Source organism: Ambystoma mexicanum, chromosome 12, assembly GCF_040938575.1.
Source record: "Ambystoma mexicanum isolate Mex_15411 chromosome 12, UKY_AmexF1_1, whole genome shotgun sequence".
Lineage (NCBI taxonomy): Eukaryota > Metazoa > Chordata > Amphibia > Caudata > Ambystomatidae > Ambystoma > Ambystoma mexicanum.
In genome coordinates, this window is record NC_090936.1 from 802362742 (window position 1) to 802385574 (window position 22833).

Genomic DNA, 22833 nt, shown 5'->3' on the forward strand with positions numbered 1-22833 from the left:
AAAGAAGATCCATCCATTGTAAAATGTTACCGACATATACAAGACCCTGAAACCTGCCTCTATCTGAAAGAGATTATGAGGGGGAGTTCAAATTGAGGGTGTTCATGGAATGTCAGTAGATTTTCCAAATTCAAGATTGATTGCAGGTACAAACACCCTAATATGATTACAACCAATGGCTAGTAGCTAACTCAAATGTATTATTTTGAAACATATCCATGATGCAGCAACAGCTTGTCATCAAGGATTTGAAAAAATAATGGAGATACTAAGCGAGGTCGCAAACTGGCTACATATGATATAAGAGATACGCATGTATTTAAATGTGGTGTCTGGCATGTGCTCATTCCAACTCAGTTCTCCCACTCACTGGGCTCCTCTACATAATAGGGAACCTACATTGCCTTGGACCAATTTACAAATGGAAAGCATTAGATTAGTTATGTTGGGATAATGTGTGCACAAATTACAACCGAGTGGCACCATTGATTTCTGTAGGAGGTTGGGTGTAACATTTTAGACATGATGCTAATGTAGCAGCATGTGGTAGGTGCGTGTAACATTTTAGACATGATGCTAATGTAGCAGCATGTGGTAGGTGCGTGTGACGTAGTACTGATGTGAGGCATGGAGGCCAATATAAAGATTTGGAATTTAACATAGCATAGTGTAGTGTGCTAATAATCTTAACACAACTAAATACTGAGGGGCTCATTATGCGTTGGGCGGTATTCTGGCTGTAAATCCACCAGAATAGCACCCAATGGAGTTACCGTTACCACCACTTTGCCTGCCATAATTACTGTCGGATTACAAGTGGTGGTGGCAGAGGTAATCAACATTTTTTGAGAGTCTATTAGACCCTTTGGGACCTTCCTTGTGGAATTATCACCGGCGGAATTACAGCTGCAGTAATCCCACCCATTTTGCTGATTTTCAGTAGAAAGTGGGAGGATTTACCTGCAGCATAATGCAAGAAGTAAATCATGCACTCCAGGGCCATACTCATAGTATGGCAGTGTGAAATTTGTTTGGGTAATTCCATCACTGCCAATTTTTTCCCCACACCACCATACTCGTAATGATCCCCTAACACTACTAATTGCTTATCTTAAAATATACTGACATTAGTAATTAGACCGGGGTCAGAGTGGGTGCTTAGGCCATAGCCCATACTGCAGGCTGTAGGCGCATGGACATTCACACTGTAATGTCAGTTTAAATACGAATATATACCTTTGAGCTTCGGTATCTTGCGAACGTTGGGCTCAGAGCACAATGAAACAGTAGAAAGTGTACTTGCAAGAACAATCCCCTTTGTTCAAACAGGAGAATTCAGAGAAGATGTTGGAATGCCATGCAGCATTTTCATCAGGGCTATACAAACATGCTGTACAACGGTAATCGAAGAAGGAAATCACAAGAACTGGAAAGTTACTGATGTTGCCTAAAAGGGGCGGTGATTGACTGATGACCTCATGACAGAATGCATGCAAATGGGTGTTGAAACAATATGGATCTTTATGAAAATATGGGTAAAGGAGAGGAAGCAAAGATAGCTTAAAAGCTAAAGGAAGAAGAAAGGAACAGGGTTGGCCAAAGTGATTTGAGTAGAAGAGGAAGGGAGAGAGGAGAAAAAGAAACATAAAGGAGTTTGTATTGGAGCTGTGCTGTGCTGTGGTGCAAGATGTCAGGATTGCTCAGCCGGGCTGCAGAGAAGAGGGGGCCAGTAGACCTTGCTGTTTTCCTGCAAGAAGCTGACTGTGGAAGAAGAGAGAAAAAGAGAGTATCCGGGAGATAGAAGAGGGTCACTCTGTGCAGGCAGAATCGCCAGGTGCTGGGCTCTTTGTGAGTATGAGCGATAAAAATATAATTAATTAATTAGGGCACCCCTTAGCCTGATCCAGGCAGTACCAAATTGGCGGACAAACAAACAAGAGAGGATACAAACACATTTAGGAAACTGTGTTCACCCGTGCGAAAAGATAAATTCATTGGGAATCTCAGGTTTTTTGCAGCACTGCTAAAGTTTATCATTCACACTTCCAAGGTTGCATATTAAAAATATGCATTTATTCTGGCAAGTTCTATAGGGAGTAGCTTATTTCACTTAAGGCAAAACGGTAACGGTATTACTGCTGCATTTAAGGGCTGGCCAAATCAAAAGTTGGGCAGAAGATGGCACTTTTAACTCCAGCGTTTTGCTGGAGGTAAAAATGAAAATTTTCGGGCTGTTTTCGGCGCTATTGAGACCAATGCAATTACCACTGGCGGCAATAGCGCTTCCCAATGTCATGGGAATGGGGATTTACTGCCCCCCCCCTGCTACCTGTCAGTTTCAGGGGATGAGGACTCCGTCCATCTGATAGTTCCAGCACATGTTCCAGCACATGTCTTTCCCAGTTCAGCAGCAACCTTATTAGAATGGGACTTATCAAGCCATAGTCAATATTTAACTAAATCTCACACTATTTGCTTTTAGGGCTATACACATGCATTGTCACCATGCAGATGTTAGGATTGATCCTTGCATGCATTGAATATTCACATGATGCAAACCTATATTGGTGATAGGACAATTTGTTTTATTTTATTTATTTTTAGTATTTATTGAGTGCAAACATAGTTTTAGTAAGCAACAGAGTACTGAACATCATATTGCATGTATTATTGTTGTTGGCCTCCCATACAGTGTAGGGAATAGTTAACATGTATAGTTAGTAATGCAATAGTGCTGAAAGGTGGAGTGGGGGAAAGTGAGGGTTAGGCTGTTAAGAGTGATCGTGGGAGAAAAACGAGTCTAGGCGGGCTTAGGGGTTGTATCTCATGAGTAATGAAGAAGGTGCTCCTTGAAGAGCACGCTCTTGATTTCTGAATTGCATGGAAATGGGTGCAAGTCTGATATTGATATGTCTGAGGTTCCACAGTGTTGGGGCATAGATCCAGAATGCCTGTTTCCTGGTTCTTTCTTTTTTCATTTCTCCTGCTCTACTATGCATGGAACTTGGCTTCTGATGTTTCCCTGACGTCAGTGATGGTGGATATGTCTGCCACATAGTAGGGTGTGTGCATGGTGACAGCTTTTTTCATGATGCAGCTCGTTTGAAGGTGATGCTTCCTTGCAGGAGTAACATGGACAGTTTGATTATCATGGGCATCATGTAGTAATATTTCTGAAGAGCTTTGCTGCTTCCCTGCTCATTAATGAGGATGTGTTTCATAGATGATAGGGTGGTCATGGGTATGCTGGTGAGCAGGGAGCTTCCTCGTTTAAGGTGAGATAGGCCGAGGGCCTGGATGGTAGATCTGAAGCTGTTGTTTGTTAGAGAGGTATTCATTTTCCACAGTAGGGATAGATTGTACCATACGGCCTGGGTTTCCTCTGCCATGTGCCTTTTGTGGGAGAGGTTCACAAGAGTGTGGTAGATCCTCTACTGAGGATTAACATGATTCATATAACCTGTTTTATATAATTTCATCCACCCAGCAGGGTCTACAACTATGTTTTAGCTCACTGCACTTATGTTCAGAGGCTATTTGAATGATGTTTGTCCTCAGTAGCGGGGCTCCCACACTCTTGTTTAATTTTGTAGGAGAGGTAACTATCTATGTAGGATTCTGGAGACCTGGAACCAGGTTTTAGCAGTGGGGAGCGGTCCCAAATGTTTTAAAACTTGGGGTTTCACCCTAAGTAACCAAGGGTAATCCAAATGTGAACCCCTTGCTCACTGCGCCTTATAGAGGCCCAGCTTCACTTAACAGAGGACGCCAAACAAGGCTGAAACATTGGCCTGGGATTGCTGAGGGTACTTTTGGTCAGAGGAGAATTGCCTAGAATTTCAGGACTGGATTTCTCCACTGTGGGGGGTGCAGTGAGCTACAACTTGGTTTTAGAGTGGAAGACATTCCATAGAACATGCTATTTGAACCATGCTCGTCCTCAGTAGAGGGGTTCCCACACTTGTGTTTAGTTTTGTAGGAGAGGTAACTATCTATGCAGGATTCTAGAGACATGGAACCAGGTTCTAGCAGTGGGGAGAGGTTCCAAATGTTCATAGCAGACAGCAAAATCTGGATTGTGAGGGTGTTTAGTGTTGTTCTTAAGGAGTGGGAACGTTGTCATGGAGGGGCTCAGTTTTAGGTAGATGCTGGACAGTGAAGTTTGTATCAGGATGAGGACGGCCTTGAGGCATTGGCTGTCTTTGACCTATTTATTGGCTTTAATTTGGTGATGTAGATTTTGCAGCTAGAGAAAAGGATTACCAAGGACCCCATGTGGAGTTTTAAAAGTCATCTGCCATGGGTGAGAGGATGCATCTCTGTGGTAATCCATTGGTGACTGGACGTTTTGGTGATATGCAAGTATCTATTTGGACAGAATTATGGTGGTTTAAGTAGGAGATTAACCAGGGGAGGACATTCTCTACAATGTATATGTGCTTGTGCAGTATGAAGATAAGGCCCTGATAGTTGACTAAGTTAAAGGCTCCAGAGAGATCCAAGAGTAGCAGGTGGCATGGGTTATCAAGTATTCGAGGAGGTGGAGTTTATCATTTACCATTTGGATCATGGCTGCCTCTGTGTTGTATCTGGGTCTGTAGATCGTTGGCATCAATTTGTACTTGAGGTTGGTTGGCTCAATCACTTACAAGGATCTAGTCTAGGAAAGGAATGTATTTGTTTTGTTTTATTCATATTTATATAGCGCACAACAGTCCGAGGACATTGTGGCACTTGTTACAGTACAAAGCTTAGTTACTTAGTTACATGGTCATTAGCAATATATATATACAGGTTGCAATATAGTTACTGTGTGTGATGCAGCTGTATTTAATGAGTTAATCAGGGTACAAAATTGACATTGTTTAGCATGAGCAGGATTCTTCTCATTGTAAGTATGGAGGAAGGCAGCCTAAGTGAGGAATTCATTAATGAGTAGCAGGATGGGTGAAGGACCACTGAGTAAAAAGATGTTTTGTGGGATGTTGGGTCTTTGTGAGCTTTATAAAAGGAGTCCATGTTGCCATGATGATTGGTATGTATAAGATGTTATGCGTATTGGCAACAGCATGAATGTTCTGAAGGATCTTGCTGATCTTGGCAATGAAGGCGTTTTGATGATGCATGTCTTGTTGGAGTCTGGTATACAGTCCCATCTGAGGAAATCCACCACAATTAATCACTTGTGTAGATGTGAACTCTGCTGGTGCAAGAAGGAAACAGCCAGAAGAGAGGCCTGCTCTCTTTATGCCCCCACTCTGGAACCTCCTTCTCATCAACATGAGACGTGTCACTTCACATCTACATTTTAGGAAGGAGCTCAAGACCCTCCTCTTCAAGGAATTGCTCCTCACTAAGACATATTCCCACACACTATCCACTCCTTACATAACCTGAGACTGGGTGATATACTCCCACCTGTGTCCTTCCCTAGTTGCTGTAGATCATTTGCTGCTAAATTCACCAACCTCCCCAGCACCTGTTAGCTTGTCACCCCCTTGTGTCTCTGCTTTCCTCACATGTACATTGTACATGTACTGTTGCTTCCAGAAGGTAGGTCTGTGCTCAATAAATACCATTATAATAATAACAACAGCACATGCTACCATATACCTCTCCTCAGAAGGGTTCCCCAAGTTCTTGTCCTAGGGCCACATATCTTCACCCTTTTTACCCTCAAACAAATGTCCCCTTTCTGCTTTAACTCTCTTTTCTGACAATACTCACATTGTCTTCTTCCCCTCGTTCACTCCAGCATTCTCTACACCCATAACAATTGCCTAACAGCTAGGCATCACTGGATGTTCCTACACTGCCTTATGCTCATTTCCTCAAAGACCGAAGTCATCTTTCTCCCAACCTCCAACCCACTCTTCTTTCTCCCGTCTTATTCTCACCTGTTCTTGTCACTCCAGCACCCACGACTAGCAGTCTTCATCACAGTCACTACCACAGCAGCCTGACTCGACCACCTGAACATTAGGAAAATAAAACATGTTCTGAAATAAATACAAATACATCCCACACATCAATGTTTGGCTGAAAAGCATTCAAGTGCCACTTTGGGCATGAATCTTTCTCACTGCTCTTTTCTTCGGATGCCCCATCTTTATTGGAGGCACTATGAGATAGATGTTTATTCTTCATCCCCAGTGGTCAGTCATATCTCCTTTCAGTTGGATCACAAACTTTCACTTGATCTGTTTGGGTCATAATTCTACCGGGTTTGCCATCCTTTTCTTCATGCAGTATTCACTCATAGAGATTACAGTGTACTGTGTAAGGCGCATGTGTGTGGCACAGTCGGAGGTTAGTGCCCTTTAGTTGCGGTCTCTATTGGAGTGGTGGTGTTAAGCCATAAATGGTAGCGTTGTCTCCTGATTGAACAGGCAGTGCACTTAGTTTTAGAAGGTCTGCTCAAGTAGTTGCATATGTGGTTCTGAGTGATATTGGAGCGCCCTAAGGCCAAGTGGATAGGGGTGCTTAGTGCTCGCAATTAGTCGAGCAGCATGGGTGTGCACAGTGATGTGGTAGGATAGACGCAAGTTTACTAGTTACTTTGAGAGTGGTGCACCGAGTGGCACAATGAGGAGCTGGTGTGGGGGTGACTTCCTGGCCATGTGTGGCAGAGCACTGCCGGTTGGGTGAGGAGGAGATGGAATGGTCCTTGAGGTGCTCGGTAGCGGGAAATTGCACATTAGGAAGGGACTTATATATGTGGCCACGGAGGCCTCTGGATACAAGATGAGTGGTTACGGTGATCCTTCGATCACATCCGCCATCTTGTTTCCCTTAAAATAAGTTAGCAGGCTGCCGATTGGCTGGTCATGCAAAAGTGAGGTATGATCCGAATGGCCCCTTGGTTTCCAAGGGAAACAGCAGCCGGCATTGCTAAGTGCTGTATCGCACTGCCGCATAGTCAACACAATTAGTGCTCTTAGCAGCTTGCTGTTCGTGAGGATAGGGAGATCCTGGTAGCAGCAGGAGTGAGGAAGAGATGGGTTGGACAGTGTGAGGGTGTGCTCACATTAAGAGGTCCATGGGGGTGTCACTGCTATTAGCTGCCCAGAGCATGCAAGAATAGTTGGCAGTCCCGCCTGGCCACTACATGAGTATATGGGGGCATCCAAACTTGTGGAGTGTCAGGGGGGCAGTGCCAGGTGGTAGCAGTGGGTGGAAAACAGCGATGTTGTCAACAGAGTCAGTGATGCTGTAAAGGGCAAATGCAGTGAAGGGAATATTGGCAAAAGGTATGGGCAAGCGAAGTGCTGCCTGTAGTTATAAGCGGTGTGCGTGTTGAGCCGTAAGGTTGATAGTAGTTGGTTGGGCCTTGGCAGTCATATGGGTTCAGGTGGGGAGTGGGGGAATTGATAAAGGCCACAATGTGTTTGCAAGGGGTGTTGTGGGGTAAGATGAGGTAAACTGTCGGAAAATGTCAGGTATCAGGTTTTGTCGTATGTGGTTACAGTGAGGTTTTACTTCAGAGGAATACATTAAGCTCATGATCAGAATTAAGGCCTAAACTGACACTGCTGTATTTACAGATCATCTTGGTCTCCCGTTGTCGTAGTCTGAGTTCCTTGTCTCCCCTTCTTGGTCTGCATTTGTTGAGTTCAAGCCCCATGACTCGGATATCCTCTTTCTTGTCCATTTGATATTTCTCCTTCCAGTGTAGTGCCAACAGAGATCTTGCATCCTGTGAGTTCAGGAGGCCCAGGTGTTCTCTAATCCTGGTTCTCAGTTCCCTGATCTTGCTGCCAATATATTTCAAATTACAGGTGCAGATAATGACGTAGATGCCCAATTTAGATTTACAATTAATGAATTGGGTGGCCTTGTGGTTGTGAAATTCATTAAAGTTAATTGGCTTGGCATTCATCACATGGGGGCACATGCTGCAAGTTCCATATTTGTGGAAACCTGCTGCTTTTGTAGATGACAACCAGATTAGGTGCTTTGTTGCGGATGGTGCCATGTAGGATGGGCTCAGCATGGTGCGTAGGGTGGGTGCTTTGGTGTACCACAGTTGCGGCCTGGCTGGTATAAATTGTTGGGTGTCCGTATCGATACATATGAGGTGCCAATGTTTGCACTGTATTTTCTGTACCTGGTGACTATCCTGGTAAAATCCGGTCACGTATCTAATGATATCCTCCTATGGTTCTGTTTTGGCTTTCGGAGTCAGTAGCGTTTTGCAAGCCCTGTTGTTTGCCATGGTGATTGCTGTTCCGATTGCCTTTTCCGTGTATCCTCTTGCTGAAAATCTGTAATAGCTTGTATTCTTCAACTAATGCCTCCTTGGTACTGCAATTTCTCTTTGCTCTGATAAATTCCCCTTTGTAGCTATTGTCTAGTACAGTTCTGCGTTGGCAGCTGGTTGCATACAGTACTGAGTTAACCTTGGTGGGTTTTCTGTAGGTGGTTGTTTTGAGTACATCATTGTCCACAGTGATATTTTTGTTTAGGAAGTCGATGGAGTGATCACTGTGTGTCCCTGTTAGTTCCATACTGGACTGATTGTTGTTCAGGTCTGCTGTGCCTGACCATATCATCAGAACATCATCGATATATCGATACCATTTACGTTTCTTTACGTTTCAGCCCAAATTCGATGATCCCTATAAGAACGCATCAAGAGAAAGTACACCTAATAGCTCACCAGCCAGCTTGGATTTTGAAAGCGACACAGCCCTCACAGACATAGGACCAACCACCGATGAAACCACAGACAGTGCGAACTCCAGCAGAACGAAAGGATAAAGCAATACAAAAAAGGAACAAGAACCACAAACCCCAAACGTGTACATTTCCAGGTAACTGCATGTGCCTTTGTAAAAAGCCTGCTTGTGGGCGTAGAGATTATTTTCACTTGCATTTGTGCAAAGTGAAATTTGACCTGGGACCAGTAAAAATACAGTGTTTTTTTAATTGACCAATTTGAGCGTAAGGCATCTTTAAACTGATAGGCAAAGTAAAATGTGCTTCTTAACATCTTAGAAGTTGACACGAGCATCTCATAAGCAAGCCAAATATGTTTCGTTTATTAAATTAGAATGTTAAATTGAGAAAATGCAGAGATACCCAGGTCAGCTTGAGATGCTTAGAGATCATTTCATTTTCGCATGTGTATCTCTATTCCCTATGAACGCAAATCTAAGTAAATGTTGTCAGCAAAAACTGGGCTAAAAGCAATATTATCATAGCATATCCTAAAATCCTCAATTTTTGAGGAACAATGCCCCAAATGTTTGATTTGAAATAAGATACAGGAAATACATTTTGTCAACAAGAACATATTTAGAGCAACAAAGCAACAATTGTCTGGAAGTGCTCAATAGCATATGCCAGTAAATACTCTATGGACGGGTAATTAATTTCTGTACTAATTCTGATATCGGAATATGAGTTTAATCCCTTCTGCAGCAGAGTTGGAAAAACAACAGTGGGATTAACAAACAACTCGAAACCAACTTGAAGTCCACCACTCGTTTACATTTTTATCACACAAGAGACTATGGTTGATTGAAGCACCACTGGTGAGATTGGAAGCAGCAGAACACAAAGTGTGGCAGTCAATACAGTCTTGCACTTCCAGTGATGAATAGAGTTTCCAAATCTCATTGTGTTTCAGCTCCAGCTCCCATTCAGTTCAAACAGCCGCACACCGAATTTGGGATTGTACACTGTCCTCAAAACATTGGCTTGGCTCCTTGCATTGCTTGGCTGGTGCAGGGGTCATCAGGCTATTTCCCTGGTCCTCCTGGACTCTGCTACCAGGCACCAGCACCATATGTTGTCTGATGGCGATCAGGTGTCAGCATAAACATGTTGACCAGAGAATACTCCCCTTTTTCCCTCATGTTCATTTTTAATGAGCCTTCTCTAAATGTATGACTGTTTTAGGTGTTAACCCCTTGTCTCTGAGTTAACTGTGGCCCATAGTCTGGCCCCTCTCCACTAGATTTGGCACACTCTCATGGCCGAGGTTTTACGGCTCTCCACCCCCATTGCCTTCCTTTTGGTCTTAAGCCCAATCTTTCTCCATGTATTTCTTTACTCCAGCTTCTGGTGGTCTATTCATTTCCTCTTCTCATTTTCTCCCTTTTCCCATTCGTTATTGGCCCCCTATCCTCTCCCCTTTCTGTTGGTTATCCTGCTCCTCCTTACCATTCACTTTCCTTTGATGTATCTCTTACCATACCTTCTATCTCCGCTTGCTTGCTGTTCTCCTCCTCGCAATCTCTCTGGCAACGCCCTCTCCTCCTCATTTCTGGGGTGTCTCCCTCCCACCTTTCTACATGATCCATCACTCAGCCCAGTTCTCTGCATATTCACAATCTATCTCCTACCTTTCACAACCCTGCTCTGGCTAGTCCTCCTTTTAAATTCTACAGGGTCAGGCTTATAGAGAGGGCAGTGGCCCCTGTCCGCCAGGATCACCTATTCCTCACTCTCTAGCCTCTCCCTTGTGACCTCATTGCATACCATATATGGATGAAAATTGCTGCACGCAAAGCACTTAAAAGTGGTCAGTGAGACCCTCACACACTAGGCTGTAGTTTAGCCAAACACCACAGTATTGACTATGCAATTGAATGGGAGAATTAGTCTGCATGGTTGCTTCATTCTTGTCACCCCATGTACACAAAACCTCCAGCATACCTTAGAATTGTACTCATCTATAGCCTTAATAGTGGCAAACATGTTGTGTTATACTTTACAGGGATTTCATTATTAAGGGCACAATTAAAGAAAGTGTACCATCATGGGAATACATGGGCCACTCCATTCAAAAATATTTCCAAAGGCTCTGTCTCAAAATATATTATTGTTAAATTACATTAAGAATAGAACGTCACTGACTTTGATTTCAATGCCATTTTCTCTGAATACAATAATTTGTGGGGAGGGTCTGCCGTGGGTCATGGGTTTTGCAGATGTGCCCCTTTCACTGGTTGCTTGTTGAAGCTCATGGAACTTTTAGGGAATAGTTTTGCATGTAAAATTCTTTTCTTAATGGCCTTAATCCGTGCCCCCTTGTGACTGTCTTTTTTTAATATAATGGTTTTGTAGGCTGATAATAGCCTATCCTGTTAGGCATCCTGTACCTCGGGGATGTCTTTATGGGTGGGCACATGGGGTATTTGACCTGGGTCTCTGCCCTGGGATGGTATTCTCTCTGGCTGACTGGTGTAAAAAAAGGGAGCACCCACATTTGATTAAATATTAATAACTTGTCATAAGGTTGATTTCTTAGCTATTCAGGGAAAGACGTTGCCCAAAATGGTGTCTGTACTGGGCAAAGGGTAGAATGATAAGTAATAAAGAGGCGGGAACTAATAAGTGAAAGGAGGATTAAGAAAGATTGTTTGATAAGAGAATCACTAAAGAAGTTCATAACTGATTAGAGTAATCAAGCACAAGGGGTCAGGAGGATTGGTATGCAGAACTTCGATGTTCGGAAAAACAGATTGGGAGATTAGTAAAGTGATATCTAAAAAAAATCTTCCGTTTCTTCTAGGTGTCTACTCACATGGAAGCACACCTTAGCACTCAGTGAGGAAGAGGAAAACATCTCTTTTGGTTTCACAACTCACAGATCGGTTTCTTGGCCTGTACAAATTGTGTTGAAATGTGATATAGTCAAGTTGTGAAAAGGAGACCTAGGCTAATTAGCCTTCGGTGTGGGCTGCATTACCCACAGGGGGTTTGCTTAGAGTTATCAAAAAGTAAAAGGAAACTTACGATGAGGGATATAGAGTCAAAAAAGTTTCCTAATTCGTGTTGATTATAAAGATTCCTTTTACTTTTTGATAACTCTAAGCAAACCCCCTGTGGGTAATAGGGTGTGCAGCCCACACCTAAGGCTAAGTAGCGTCGTAAGTCTCATTTTCTATCTTTTATCTCGAGTGCCTAGCACAGTGGCACAAATCAGTGGGCTGCACCCCACACACACCAATCAAATTGCAAAGATCAAGTTTGAATGTTAAAAATATCAAGAAGAACAGAAACAAGTTGTGCCCACGCACAACGCACGATATAGTAAAGTTGTATCACTCCACGGGACACAACATATCATTGCTTTCACAAATTTTACCAGGAAAAGACGACAATCACATTACGTTAGAAATGGTTAAATCACCTTGAAGCATGAATTTTAGTATCAGTGGCAAGGTAAAAACAGCTATGGCATTTATACTTTGATGAAGTTTGAAAGGGGGAGGATGTCTTCATTTGATATTCAACAGCAATCCTGGGTGAACATTTCTGGGGCCTTTCAGAATCATCTGACTATTGGTTAAGTACAATTCGCCAAAAGTATCAGAAATCGGGTAGGGCTTTTTGTGCTAAAATAGTAAAACAGGTATGTTTGATTTCAGTATCAGTCTTTCAGGCACAACCAAAGGCAGACAGATGCTAGAGGAGTTACCGGGATAGGTTTTCGATAAGGGAGAGATAGAAAAGGAAAATTACTCTACTTGAGAGAAGAGTAGAACATTAAAACATGAACCCCTTCAGGGAATAAGAGAAATGTAAAATAGGATTTAGTTGGAGGAGAGATAATCCTTTAAATAGGGTAGGCTATCTTTCTGTGAGTACTGCTGACTTTGTAAATGAAAATAATATTGGTGAGATAATGTCTACTGCCTTTTACCCCTGAATTTAGATCATGTTACGTTTGCTGTTAAGTCCATGAAACACTTTGCCCTATGGTTATTATTGAATTAATCTATACAAAGAAAGTGTAACTATTATTCGCACTGGCCTAGGTAAATGAAAACTACTCTGTTAACTTCCGATCAGTAATACTTTATTTTAGAATGTGCATCCCATAAAATGTTGACATAAAATATGCAATACAATATTTGCATCTATATAAAACCTATTAAAATAATACATTTGACATTAAGAAAATCCATTAAGATGAAACACACTTACAACCATAATCTGTGTTTCACAATACCAAAATCCAAATAAAATATATTATGTACATATTACATCCAAAAATATTTCTAACTTTCAAAACTGTTTGATTTGCTGTGATAGCAACAGTACTTCTCACTCACCAAAACTTAATGGGCATAATAGCAACAACTGTTACTCCCTTAGCCAAGGTGTGATTCAACACAGCCCACTTTACCAAGACTAGCATGGCCATAATTCCTGTATGTGTTCTTTTAACCACTGCCTACTTAAACATATAATTTCCCAATGTGATATCTCAAGAATTCTACTTTTCAACCTTTGGCCATATTGTAAGGCCACACGTAGATTATTAATTTACATTTTAGAGGTACATTGTTCATACATATTTCTTTTTATACTGTCTGACAATTCCTCAACACTTCATGTAAGAAAAAATCTCAGAATGTTTTGGTGGAAGGAGGAGATTCTTTTCAGTGGCTGTAACTCCGATCGTCATCCTTTTGTGATGAGAAAATAACATTCTTCATTTCTTTGTTGGTCGGAGGACATTATGTTCTTTGGCTGTAACTCAGTGTGACATTGTTTTAAAGAAACACATCTTAAAATTGTTTGGGGGCAGGTAAGTACATTCTTTGGCTGTACTGGTGTGCCAACTTGTGAGGGATGAGAGAAAAGACTAGTTCTTAAGATTTGTGATGACATTAAGTAGTACTTATGGAGACAAAATCTCATCATTTGTGAGGGTCTGAGGGTACATTCAGAGGATGCAATTTAGTGGCCCATCTTTTTGTGAGGGGACAGAATAGATGTTAAAAAGATAAACAACATAGAATTGTTTGGAGAAAGGTGGTTGCACTGGTGTGCCAACTTGCTGTGAGAGAAAAGATTAAAGCATAGTTGCAAAGGTTTGTAATTAGATAAAGTGGTATTTGTAAAGAAAACAAATCTTAAAATGTTTGGGGGAAAGCGAGTGCAATTAATGGCTACATTTGAGTGTCATACTTTTGTGATGAGATAATATACTTATACTGCAAGTATGCCTTTCAGAACTTTTTGGAGATAGGGTCTTCCTTTTCTTGACTGCATTCTATGTTCACGAGCACCCACCTTTCCATCTTCTCCTCTAACTGTTTCTGTTGATCACGTGTCTGCTTTACATCTACCTCAAATTCATCAGGTTCTAAATTTACGGTCACATCTACCACAACATCCACCACCTCCTCCACGGATGGTGGATATACAGCAAAAAAGATATACTTTGTCCATTTTTTTTTATGGCAACAGTTTTGGGAGGTTGGGCACAACATACTTCCCCAAAAGCGAACAGAAAAGCATGCCAGTGTTTTATGTGCTTGTCTCAAAATAGTAGATATTTGCCAGAAAGCATTAAAAACTCCATATGTCAACTTTTTCAATATGTCAACATGTTTTATTGTACACACTAAAAGTTTGATTAATGTTTGCCGCATGTTTGCCAACATGTGTCTCGGCCTATTTGTTATTTTTCAAAGCAAAACAAATTCCAAGAAATGTATTCATGGTTCTCTCTGAATAGCTGTAGATACTCAATACTCAATTGACTACATTCAGGCCATATATCTCTGCAACAGTGTCCAATGTGATGAACTGGTGTGATTACGAGTAATGTAATCCCTAAATTGTCAAAACATGTCTCTAATCAGATGTCCTCCGAAAAATCTCCTAATGACAAATTCATTGTTAGGCGCCTTCTCAGTGGAAGCCCCAGCCCCTGTGGTGTCTGCATTGGATTTCTCCAAAAGTGACCTCCTATTTTGGAGGTCAGAGAGCCAGACTTTTGACAGCTCATAACTATTTGCAGGACACTTTTGTGGTGGGCATACCAGTCTCTTCAATGCTCCTTATACCCATCACCACTTCAAGAGTAATTTAAACTATTTTCTATTACTAGTAGAAAAGGGCAAGAATTAGCAAAAAAGTTGAATGTGTCCTGTTGACTTCCACAGGCCTGTCTGGCCCCTGTAGGACAGTGGGTCATATTATAGAGTGCAGTGGTGATGGCAGTCTCCCTTGCAAGGTCTTAATTCTTACACCATATCTAGATGAATCTAAAAACAGGTTCAAGAAATTTTCTGTTACAAAAAGACTAAACATGTTGTTGATTCATTGAACCGTTGAACATGTTCACCCACTCTAGTGGAGGGCACTAAGGGAAAGGTTTCCACAACGGTTTCTGTAAATGGTTTCACTGTGGGTTTATTATTTTATTTTTTTCAAGGAATGCGGATGCATAAGGGAAAGGGATTACAAAATGTACAATCACAAAGCCTTTCACTAAGAGTATTTGTCAACGTTTCTTTTGTCCTGCTTTTGTGATAGAAGGAGGAAAGATAAGAGAAAGGGATCAAAACAAAATCACAAAGGGTTTTGACAAAGTATTTATTTTTTCTAGGTTTTTCTTTTTGGGGTGGACGAAGAAAGGGGTGGCAAAGGGGATTAAACAATCAGATGGGTCCACAAAGGGTTTCTCAAAGGGTTAGTCATGAATAACACAAAATAGAATATCACTAAATGGACATTTTCTCTCAGTTGCTGCAGCTCAAGCTAACCTGTTTTCTGCTAGTATGGGCTATCCCTGACCCCCTCTCTCTAACAGTCAAGCACAACCCTCTTAGAAGCAAGAAGTGATGTAGATCATTTCTCAGGCGGCCCCTAAACCTCCCCATAGAATTAAGGGCTGTGATTAGCCTGACAAATCTTATCCAGAGATCCAGTGATTCTGTTTGGCCTCCCGTTGGCAGGCCTGCACAACAATCTCTCACACAGGTACAAGTGCAGGTGTATCCTGTGAGCCCTTGGGAGACCACCCAATCCTGAACTGATATTCAGCCCGTCCTAAGATATCTACCAGGCAGAGGTACGCCCAGTGCTTTAAGTGGGATGGGGCCAGCCGGGGCCGGACCACAGCAGTCTCCAAAAAGTGGGGCTGAGCCTTCCCACCGCAACATTGGCGGGACACAGCTGCAGTGGGAGGTGCGCCCGCCATTAAGTCAGGCAAGCTGACAGAAGTGCCAGCCAGCCAAAGGGATGCTGTGGCTGGCTGGCACTTCTATCAGTCACTGTAAATTCCTCTGGTGACCCCTCGTGTGGGGTCACCAGAGGAAGTTACTGTCCTTTGTTTCCCCAGGTAACCAAGGCATCTTTAACCCTCGGCAAACCTGGGGACTCCTCGACATATTTCGAGGTTTATAAAAGATGGCTTGAAAAGTACACAAATCAAGCCATCTTTTATAAATCTTTGTCAATGGACAAAGATGCCTTAGGCTTTGTCCATCGTCAAAGCTTAATAAAAGATGGATTGAATTGTGTACAAAAAGAACACAAACCATAAGGTATCCACACAAATATATGCAAATGTTATATATTTGTGTGCGTACCTTCCTATGGTTTGTGTACTGTGCAAGCCATCTTGAAGTACACAAACCATAGTAAGGCATGCAAACACATATATGAAAGTAAGCATTTATATATTTGTGTGCGCACCTTACTATGTTTTGTGTACTTTTCAAGCCATCTTTTATAAACATAGAAATATGTGACATATTTCTATGTTTAGAAAAGATGTCTTGCATAGTACACAAACCATAGTAAGGTGCGCACGCAAATATACTTCATGTATCTATATTTGTGTGCATACCTTACGGTTTACGTACTTTTTAGGCCACGCCCACCCCACATGCCACGCCCCAAAATGACACCCCGCCTCTCGATTTCTTACCCCACTTGATACCCTAGGGTCGCCCAGGCTTTTTCAACAGAATTGCACAAATACATATTTATTTCAAAGCCATTTTGCCTTGCAATTTGTAACTGCTATTTGCGAAAGTGATTTCATAAAATCATAAGAGATTTCGAACGTGCTTATTTTGATTTATGTTGGACTGTGAGATGGAAAGAGCAGTGTGTGTATGCACTCTTACAACAGTACCTTGGTCAGCGCTGCAATTCTCTGAGCCAGCTCCGCTTCAACTTCGGGCAATGTCTCAGCCTTGCGCATCGTCTGCTGAAGCTTCTGCTCGGCCACCTCAAGCCGCTCCTGCAACTGCCTGTTCTTCTCTTCCATCTAAAAACGCAGACATGCCAACAGCAAACCGTTACCTATGTGAACCCCCCCGCAAAGTTCATACTGCGCACATCGCTGCGGCATCCAATGGAGAAGATTGATGAAAAACGTGATTAATGGCGCTGCTTAAGCATTCAAAACTAGATGGCTGCTTGACCTTCGGTTTTCTAATTCCCAATAGCACTCGTGCAGAAGAAACCCATTGATTACAGTTTAGGTTCATGCGGTTGAACGACCCGGCACAGTTTATCTGCATGACAAGACATAGGTTCACAGCCACAAACAATGCTGGGTGTCGTTTCTTTGGAGTGAGGTGCGACTTTTTTTCTGAAATCTCAATGTCTTTTCAAACGATGGTGTCACAAAAGATAAACATACACAACAATGGAACATCTGTGGCTATGTTGTGTTTAAACATAAACCTCCTTCACCACACTTTCACTGTTTGGCACGGGTAGTATAGGTCAGGGGTAATGCGCTCCTCTTGAAAGCAAGACAACAAAGAGCAACACGTGTTCGAATCGCGGGTCTGTGCTCAAAAACCTCATTGGTATTATGCACATAATTAAAAAAAAACAGTGACAATGATACTAATAACCGTATTTGTTCTTGAATGTATGCATTTATTTCACGATAATTTAAAAAAGCGAAATGTGGGCCCTCACTAGTGTTCTAAGAGGCACTAATCAACGCGAGGCTTCCATTGGCTCCTAGCATTTACACTTATGTTCATCCAACACACCTTGAGAGCTGGACTATGCTCTTGGTCTTTGTGGTCCAGCAAGTGACGTCTGGCACAATGAGCACATTCTGATTTGCTGAATGCGAGTGCAGAAAAGGGGTCAGTTTGGTGGCTTTACAGCGCCAACACGTTCTTATGTTTATTTTAAAGCACATTTGTACATGACCATGGAATATAATTAGATTGCAATTAGTGCATACAGATGAATGGGGCAGCTAGGTAGGGTCCACACTTTTCTGGGGTATGGAATGAGGTGCTTTTCCAAATAAGGAAAGTGGTTCTGGCCAGGGAAATAGAGTTGTACTCAGTATCTGTGTATTAAGTTTCCTGAAGATCCATGTTCGGGATTATCAGAATATGATATTTGTCATTCTGTCGATTTCAGATGATCAACAGTACCAGATATACTGCCTGTAAATAGATGAGAGACATCAAGTTTTCTCTTAGGGAATCACCTGCATTGAGCGAAAGCCATGCTGACAGAATTAAAGCACTCCCAGCAGTACACCTCAGAGAAAGCGGCTCGCACCAGCTAAGAGAATGAGAAGCCGGGGCACTATGCAGCCGTGCCGGATACACTGTGGAGTGGCCGGGGGAAATAGGTGAGTTTGCACAAGAACACAGGGGACCCCTAGATTGCTGGAACATGAAAAAAGGGAAATAACCCCCTCCACCCCAACAGAATTACTGGGAGACCCCACCCCAACCTGTCCTGGAACACAAACTTGAACATTGCACTTCCTTGACTGCCATCTTTGGTATGGGTCAAACCCACATTGAGAAAGCGTTCCGGGGTTAGACCCCTTTTTATGACTTTTAGTTTCACACACATAGCCCTGATGGGAAAAACAGGGCCAGATTGGCTAAGCAAAGTTATCCAATCTCAGCAAGGGGCGGGTGATTTAATCAGGGACAGGAAGCAGGAAGTGTGGGCTTTTTTGGCTGAGGTCAGAAATGGAAGTGGGATGACTAAGAGACCAGCAGGAGGAAGAAGGGAATGGAAGTGTTTGGAAAAGCTGAGGTATTGGCTTTACTCTTTGTGTGTGTTTGTGTAGTGAGTGCGTAGACAAGATAGTGTACAGAGTGATTGTGAAGCAAATGTGTCTGAGTGAAAAGAGGGTGATTGAGTGTGTTTTGGAGGGAGGAAAAGTTGGTTGGAGGGAGAAGCAGTGGTTTGGTGCGAGGAGTGGTAGGTTGAAGGAAGAAGTAGTGGTTTGTAGGGCGGATTGGTAGGTTGCAGATAGGAGTAGTGGTCTGGAGAGAGGAGTAGTAGGTTGGAAGGAGGAGGAGTGGTTTGGAGGCAGAGAAGCAGTGTGGAGAAGGAAGTAGTGGTATGGAGGAGGGAGTAGTAGTGTGGAGGAGGAAGTCATAGTGCAGAGGAGGGAGTGGTGGATTAGTAGAAGGAGGAGTAACATGAAAGGGTGGAGGCAATAGCTAGGAGAAGTGAGAACATTGAAGAGGCAGAAGGTGTTGACAAAAGTGAGATAGAGTGGAGAAGAGGAAAGAATTGGAAAGGTAGAGGTCAGAGTGGATTTATTAGAAGAAGCCAGAACCATGCAGAGCGTTTGTAAGCCACTATCCCACATCCCAGTGGAACACTAATACCTGGATAGAGAAGGAACAGTTAGGACTACCCCGAGGGAGTTTAGACAGCAAGCCTTGAGATCCTTACTAGTATTGGCCAGCTTTTTAGATAATAGAGGTCAACATTCAGGAGCACTAAAACGTCTAGGCTAGGGAGAAGGTTCATTGCAAGATGAAGGAGGGGTGTGGTCATAGGTGGATCATAACATCAATAAAATCCCTTGAACCGCCTCAAAGAGTTTGAGTGATTGTTGTGCCATCTGTAACAACACTCGGCAAGAAGCAAATACGTTTAGAGTGGAGATGTTGGAAGTTGAAGCATGACCGGAAAGGGGAAATATATTATTACAGATGATAGAAAGTATGTGACAGTATGAAAACCATGTTGTGTGTGACTCTGCTGTATGCTATGGGGCCCAGCACTAAAGTGTGATGTAGCAGGAATGACAGAATATGAACCCTTAGGGCAACCGTCTACATTTGAGGGATCTGATATACTTTACATGCAGTTGAACATGCATATGTCAGAGACTATGTGGCATCTGGATCAAGGTTTTCATGCGACTCAGCAGTACATGGAAAATAATGTTCATAAGGTATGATGAAGAATCTTTAGCTGGAACCAGAGTCGCTCTTGCATAGCAAGGGTGGAGAAGGATATAGTAGAGAAGGGAGTTAGGCTCCAGACATTGTGCAGGTGGACTGGTCGACCAAAACAAAATCTGAGGCAACATCACCACAAATTAAAAAGGTATCTGCAGGATAATAAACACCTTAATTTGTTTTTCTTGAATTGCCATTTTCATTTGAGAAAGAATTCTGGTTTATGACTTTTGCAAGAATCCAAATTTGCTTGGTACAAATGCCATGTTGTCTTGCATTTATTTATTTTGTATAGTAGAAAAGGGTCTGGGATTTCAAAGTGCTTTGCATATAACCACCATGGAGACATCCTGTTTGAGATGTAACACCTCTTTACAAATAAATATATCTTACGAGCTAGAAGAGGGGAGATATCAAATTCAAGGGAGAATATAACAGGAGGGATATTCTAGCAGAAAGAAAGAGACAACCCCGTGTGGATTCTTTGTACATGTTCCTCATTGGGCACTCCTGTCGAGCCACCTTGGCATGATGTAATCTTCTCGGACCCCACCCGCAGCCACTCAAAGGAACTATTTATTTGCGTTTATCTAGAAGGTCACACTCTTGAATCCCAGCAGATTCGCCTCAGATGATCAAAGCACAGGATTGCTCCTCATTGAATTGAGTAATAGTAACATCCAGCGTGTCATAACAGAATAAGGAGGTAGCAAGTAATGCTACATAATCAGATACACTACTGTTATCAGGACACAATGACAGTGAGAACGGTCAGAAGTCCAAGATCTTCAAATCCTTTTAAGGTTTCTAGCAGCACTTTCTTGCTCCCAGAAATGTTTCTAAATGCTTTATCTCTCTGATCCATGGATTCGGACTCCAACTGCACTCAGCTCTTCATTGAGGGAACTAAGCTCTAGCCCGTCTTCTTAGTCTCAAGATAAATGCTCCCAGTGGGCGCATACGCACACTATACAGGTCGACGAACTGCCTGGCTCTTGGCTTCATACCCTCTGAAAGTATTGAGGCACTTGACACATCTTGTGTAATGTTCAATGCCAACAACTTAATTGGCTCATTATACAAACCCTGATATGTTGAATTGGTATTGCATGATTCGCCTGTATATTATGACATGGGTTAAACGTGTTTCCTGTTTAAACATACACACACACGCACACACCTGCACTTAGAGTAGTTCATGTCTTAAATCTTTAGCATTTTTAACAAACTATCTTCCCTCTCCTAGAAATTCTCACTGTTAAACCTTAAATAAAGGCAACTAAATCGAAAGCCAAGCGAGAGCACCTAAGTAACCTCTGATTGTGACCAGCTTAATCAGGGTCTTGTGGAAGACCTGATAGCTCATATTTGGCCTCCAGTTCCTCGTTCACTCCCACTTGCCCAGTGACTTCCTCAAACAACCTAAGGTCAATTTTTGTGAAGTTGATTTGTGTTTCTGTTTCTATTTCAGGACCATTACACACATCAGTAATACTCTGCTTATGGAAAAACTGAAATGATGCAACCAGCCCTGCTGTGTCCATATGCCCACATGGAAGAAGTAAAGGTTTAAAGTAGGAAAATGCCTCGGGCAATACAAGGCAAAGAAAGGAAAGCAGCTCTCAGACTCCAGTAAGGACAGTGATTGATGTTGATAAATGCCAATTGCAACCAAACTCGTGGTAGTCATTTCTAGCATATGATCGGATTATCTGCACAGACTCTTTGTGAAATTCTAAATCGGCTGCAAAAGTAATTCCAAGTAAATTATGGACCAGATTTAATGTGCCCCTGGGTATATTTCTACAATGAGTTGTTTTCTCACATCATGAATGCACTGGGCTTCATTATAAGTATGGCGGTAAGGCAATAACGGCTCCGTTATCGCTACCGGCATCGTTGCTACCGTATTGTTATACTGCGAGTTGTGCTCGCGGGTCTCGCTCTGCCCGCCAGGTCCAACCTGGCGGGCAGTGCGGCACCCGCAAGCACAACTCGTGGATGCACCGGAACCGTTATGAACGGTGCCGGTGCATCCGAGCTCCCCATTCCCATTCAGCCCTATGGGGCCGAATGGAATGGGAGTCTCTTATTGCCGACACCCGCGAATGGGCAATTACAGGGTCCGCCAAGCTCAGAATGACTCGGTAATTGCCCATTCGCGTGTGTCAGTAAAATAACGGGTCCGGCAGCAGCCGTGCCTTTGTTACAGCCACGGCTACCGCCAAACCCGTAAGGCGGCCCATTGTCTTGTTCTACAGGTTTAGCTACTGTGTGGGTATCCCGCAGCTCAGCACGCGCCGGTACGTTAATGGGAATCAGTTCCTAAATATGCCATGTATGAACCACTGCATGAACCTTGTCCCAGTTCTTTGCACTTCTCACTTATGCTCAGCACAGCTGCAATGATGGTGAGTGAGTGGTATTATTTATGAAGTGCTAGGGAGGAGATTCTGCAATTCAACCGTGCACAGTCCGTCTTTCCTTTTGTACGCCCTAAAGATAGGAGCACTTTCAATCTGGAAAGCATGACTGTACAGTGTCCAGTCTTTTCTCTCCCACTTGGACTTATTGTGTCCATTGTTTTTCCCTTGATCCCCTTTCATTTTGTTTATTTATTATAATAATGAATTTGATGGATTTGTACACCACAGAGTATTGTGGTTAGTATCAAGGATCATTCCTTTTAACATATATTACCGAACATGCAATGTTATATCTTTTTGCAGGATGTTCACCTACTCACAACACACAAGCATTTTCTAGTTTTGGTTATACCTAGTAGGGTAATAGGCAAACCGCAAAGTTTAGAATGTAATGATGCAGAATAGAATATGATTACAGGCCAAGTCACAAGCTGATGTCCTCTTTGGCA

General features: G+C 42.6%; 1 protein-coding gene across 3 annotated transcripts in view; it reads right to left on the reverse strand.

The window, feature by feature from the left end:
* Positions 1-22833, reverse strand: part of PPFIA2 (PTPRF interacting protein alpha 2) — a 2558488-nt gene that overhangs the window by 862501 nt on the left and 1673154 nt on the right. For all 3 annotated transcript variants that reach the window (XM_069629312.1, XM_069629311.1, XM_069629313.1), the window contains one exon: positions 16895-17029. In XM_069629312.1, the coding sequence (XP_069485413.1) occupies positions 16895-17029 (135 nt within the window). The remainder of the gene's footprint in view (positions 1-16894; positions 17030-22833) is intronic.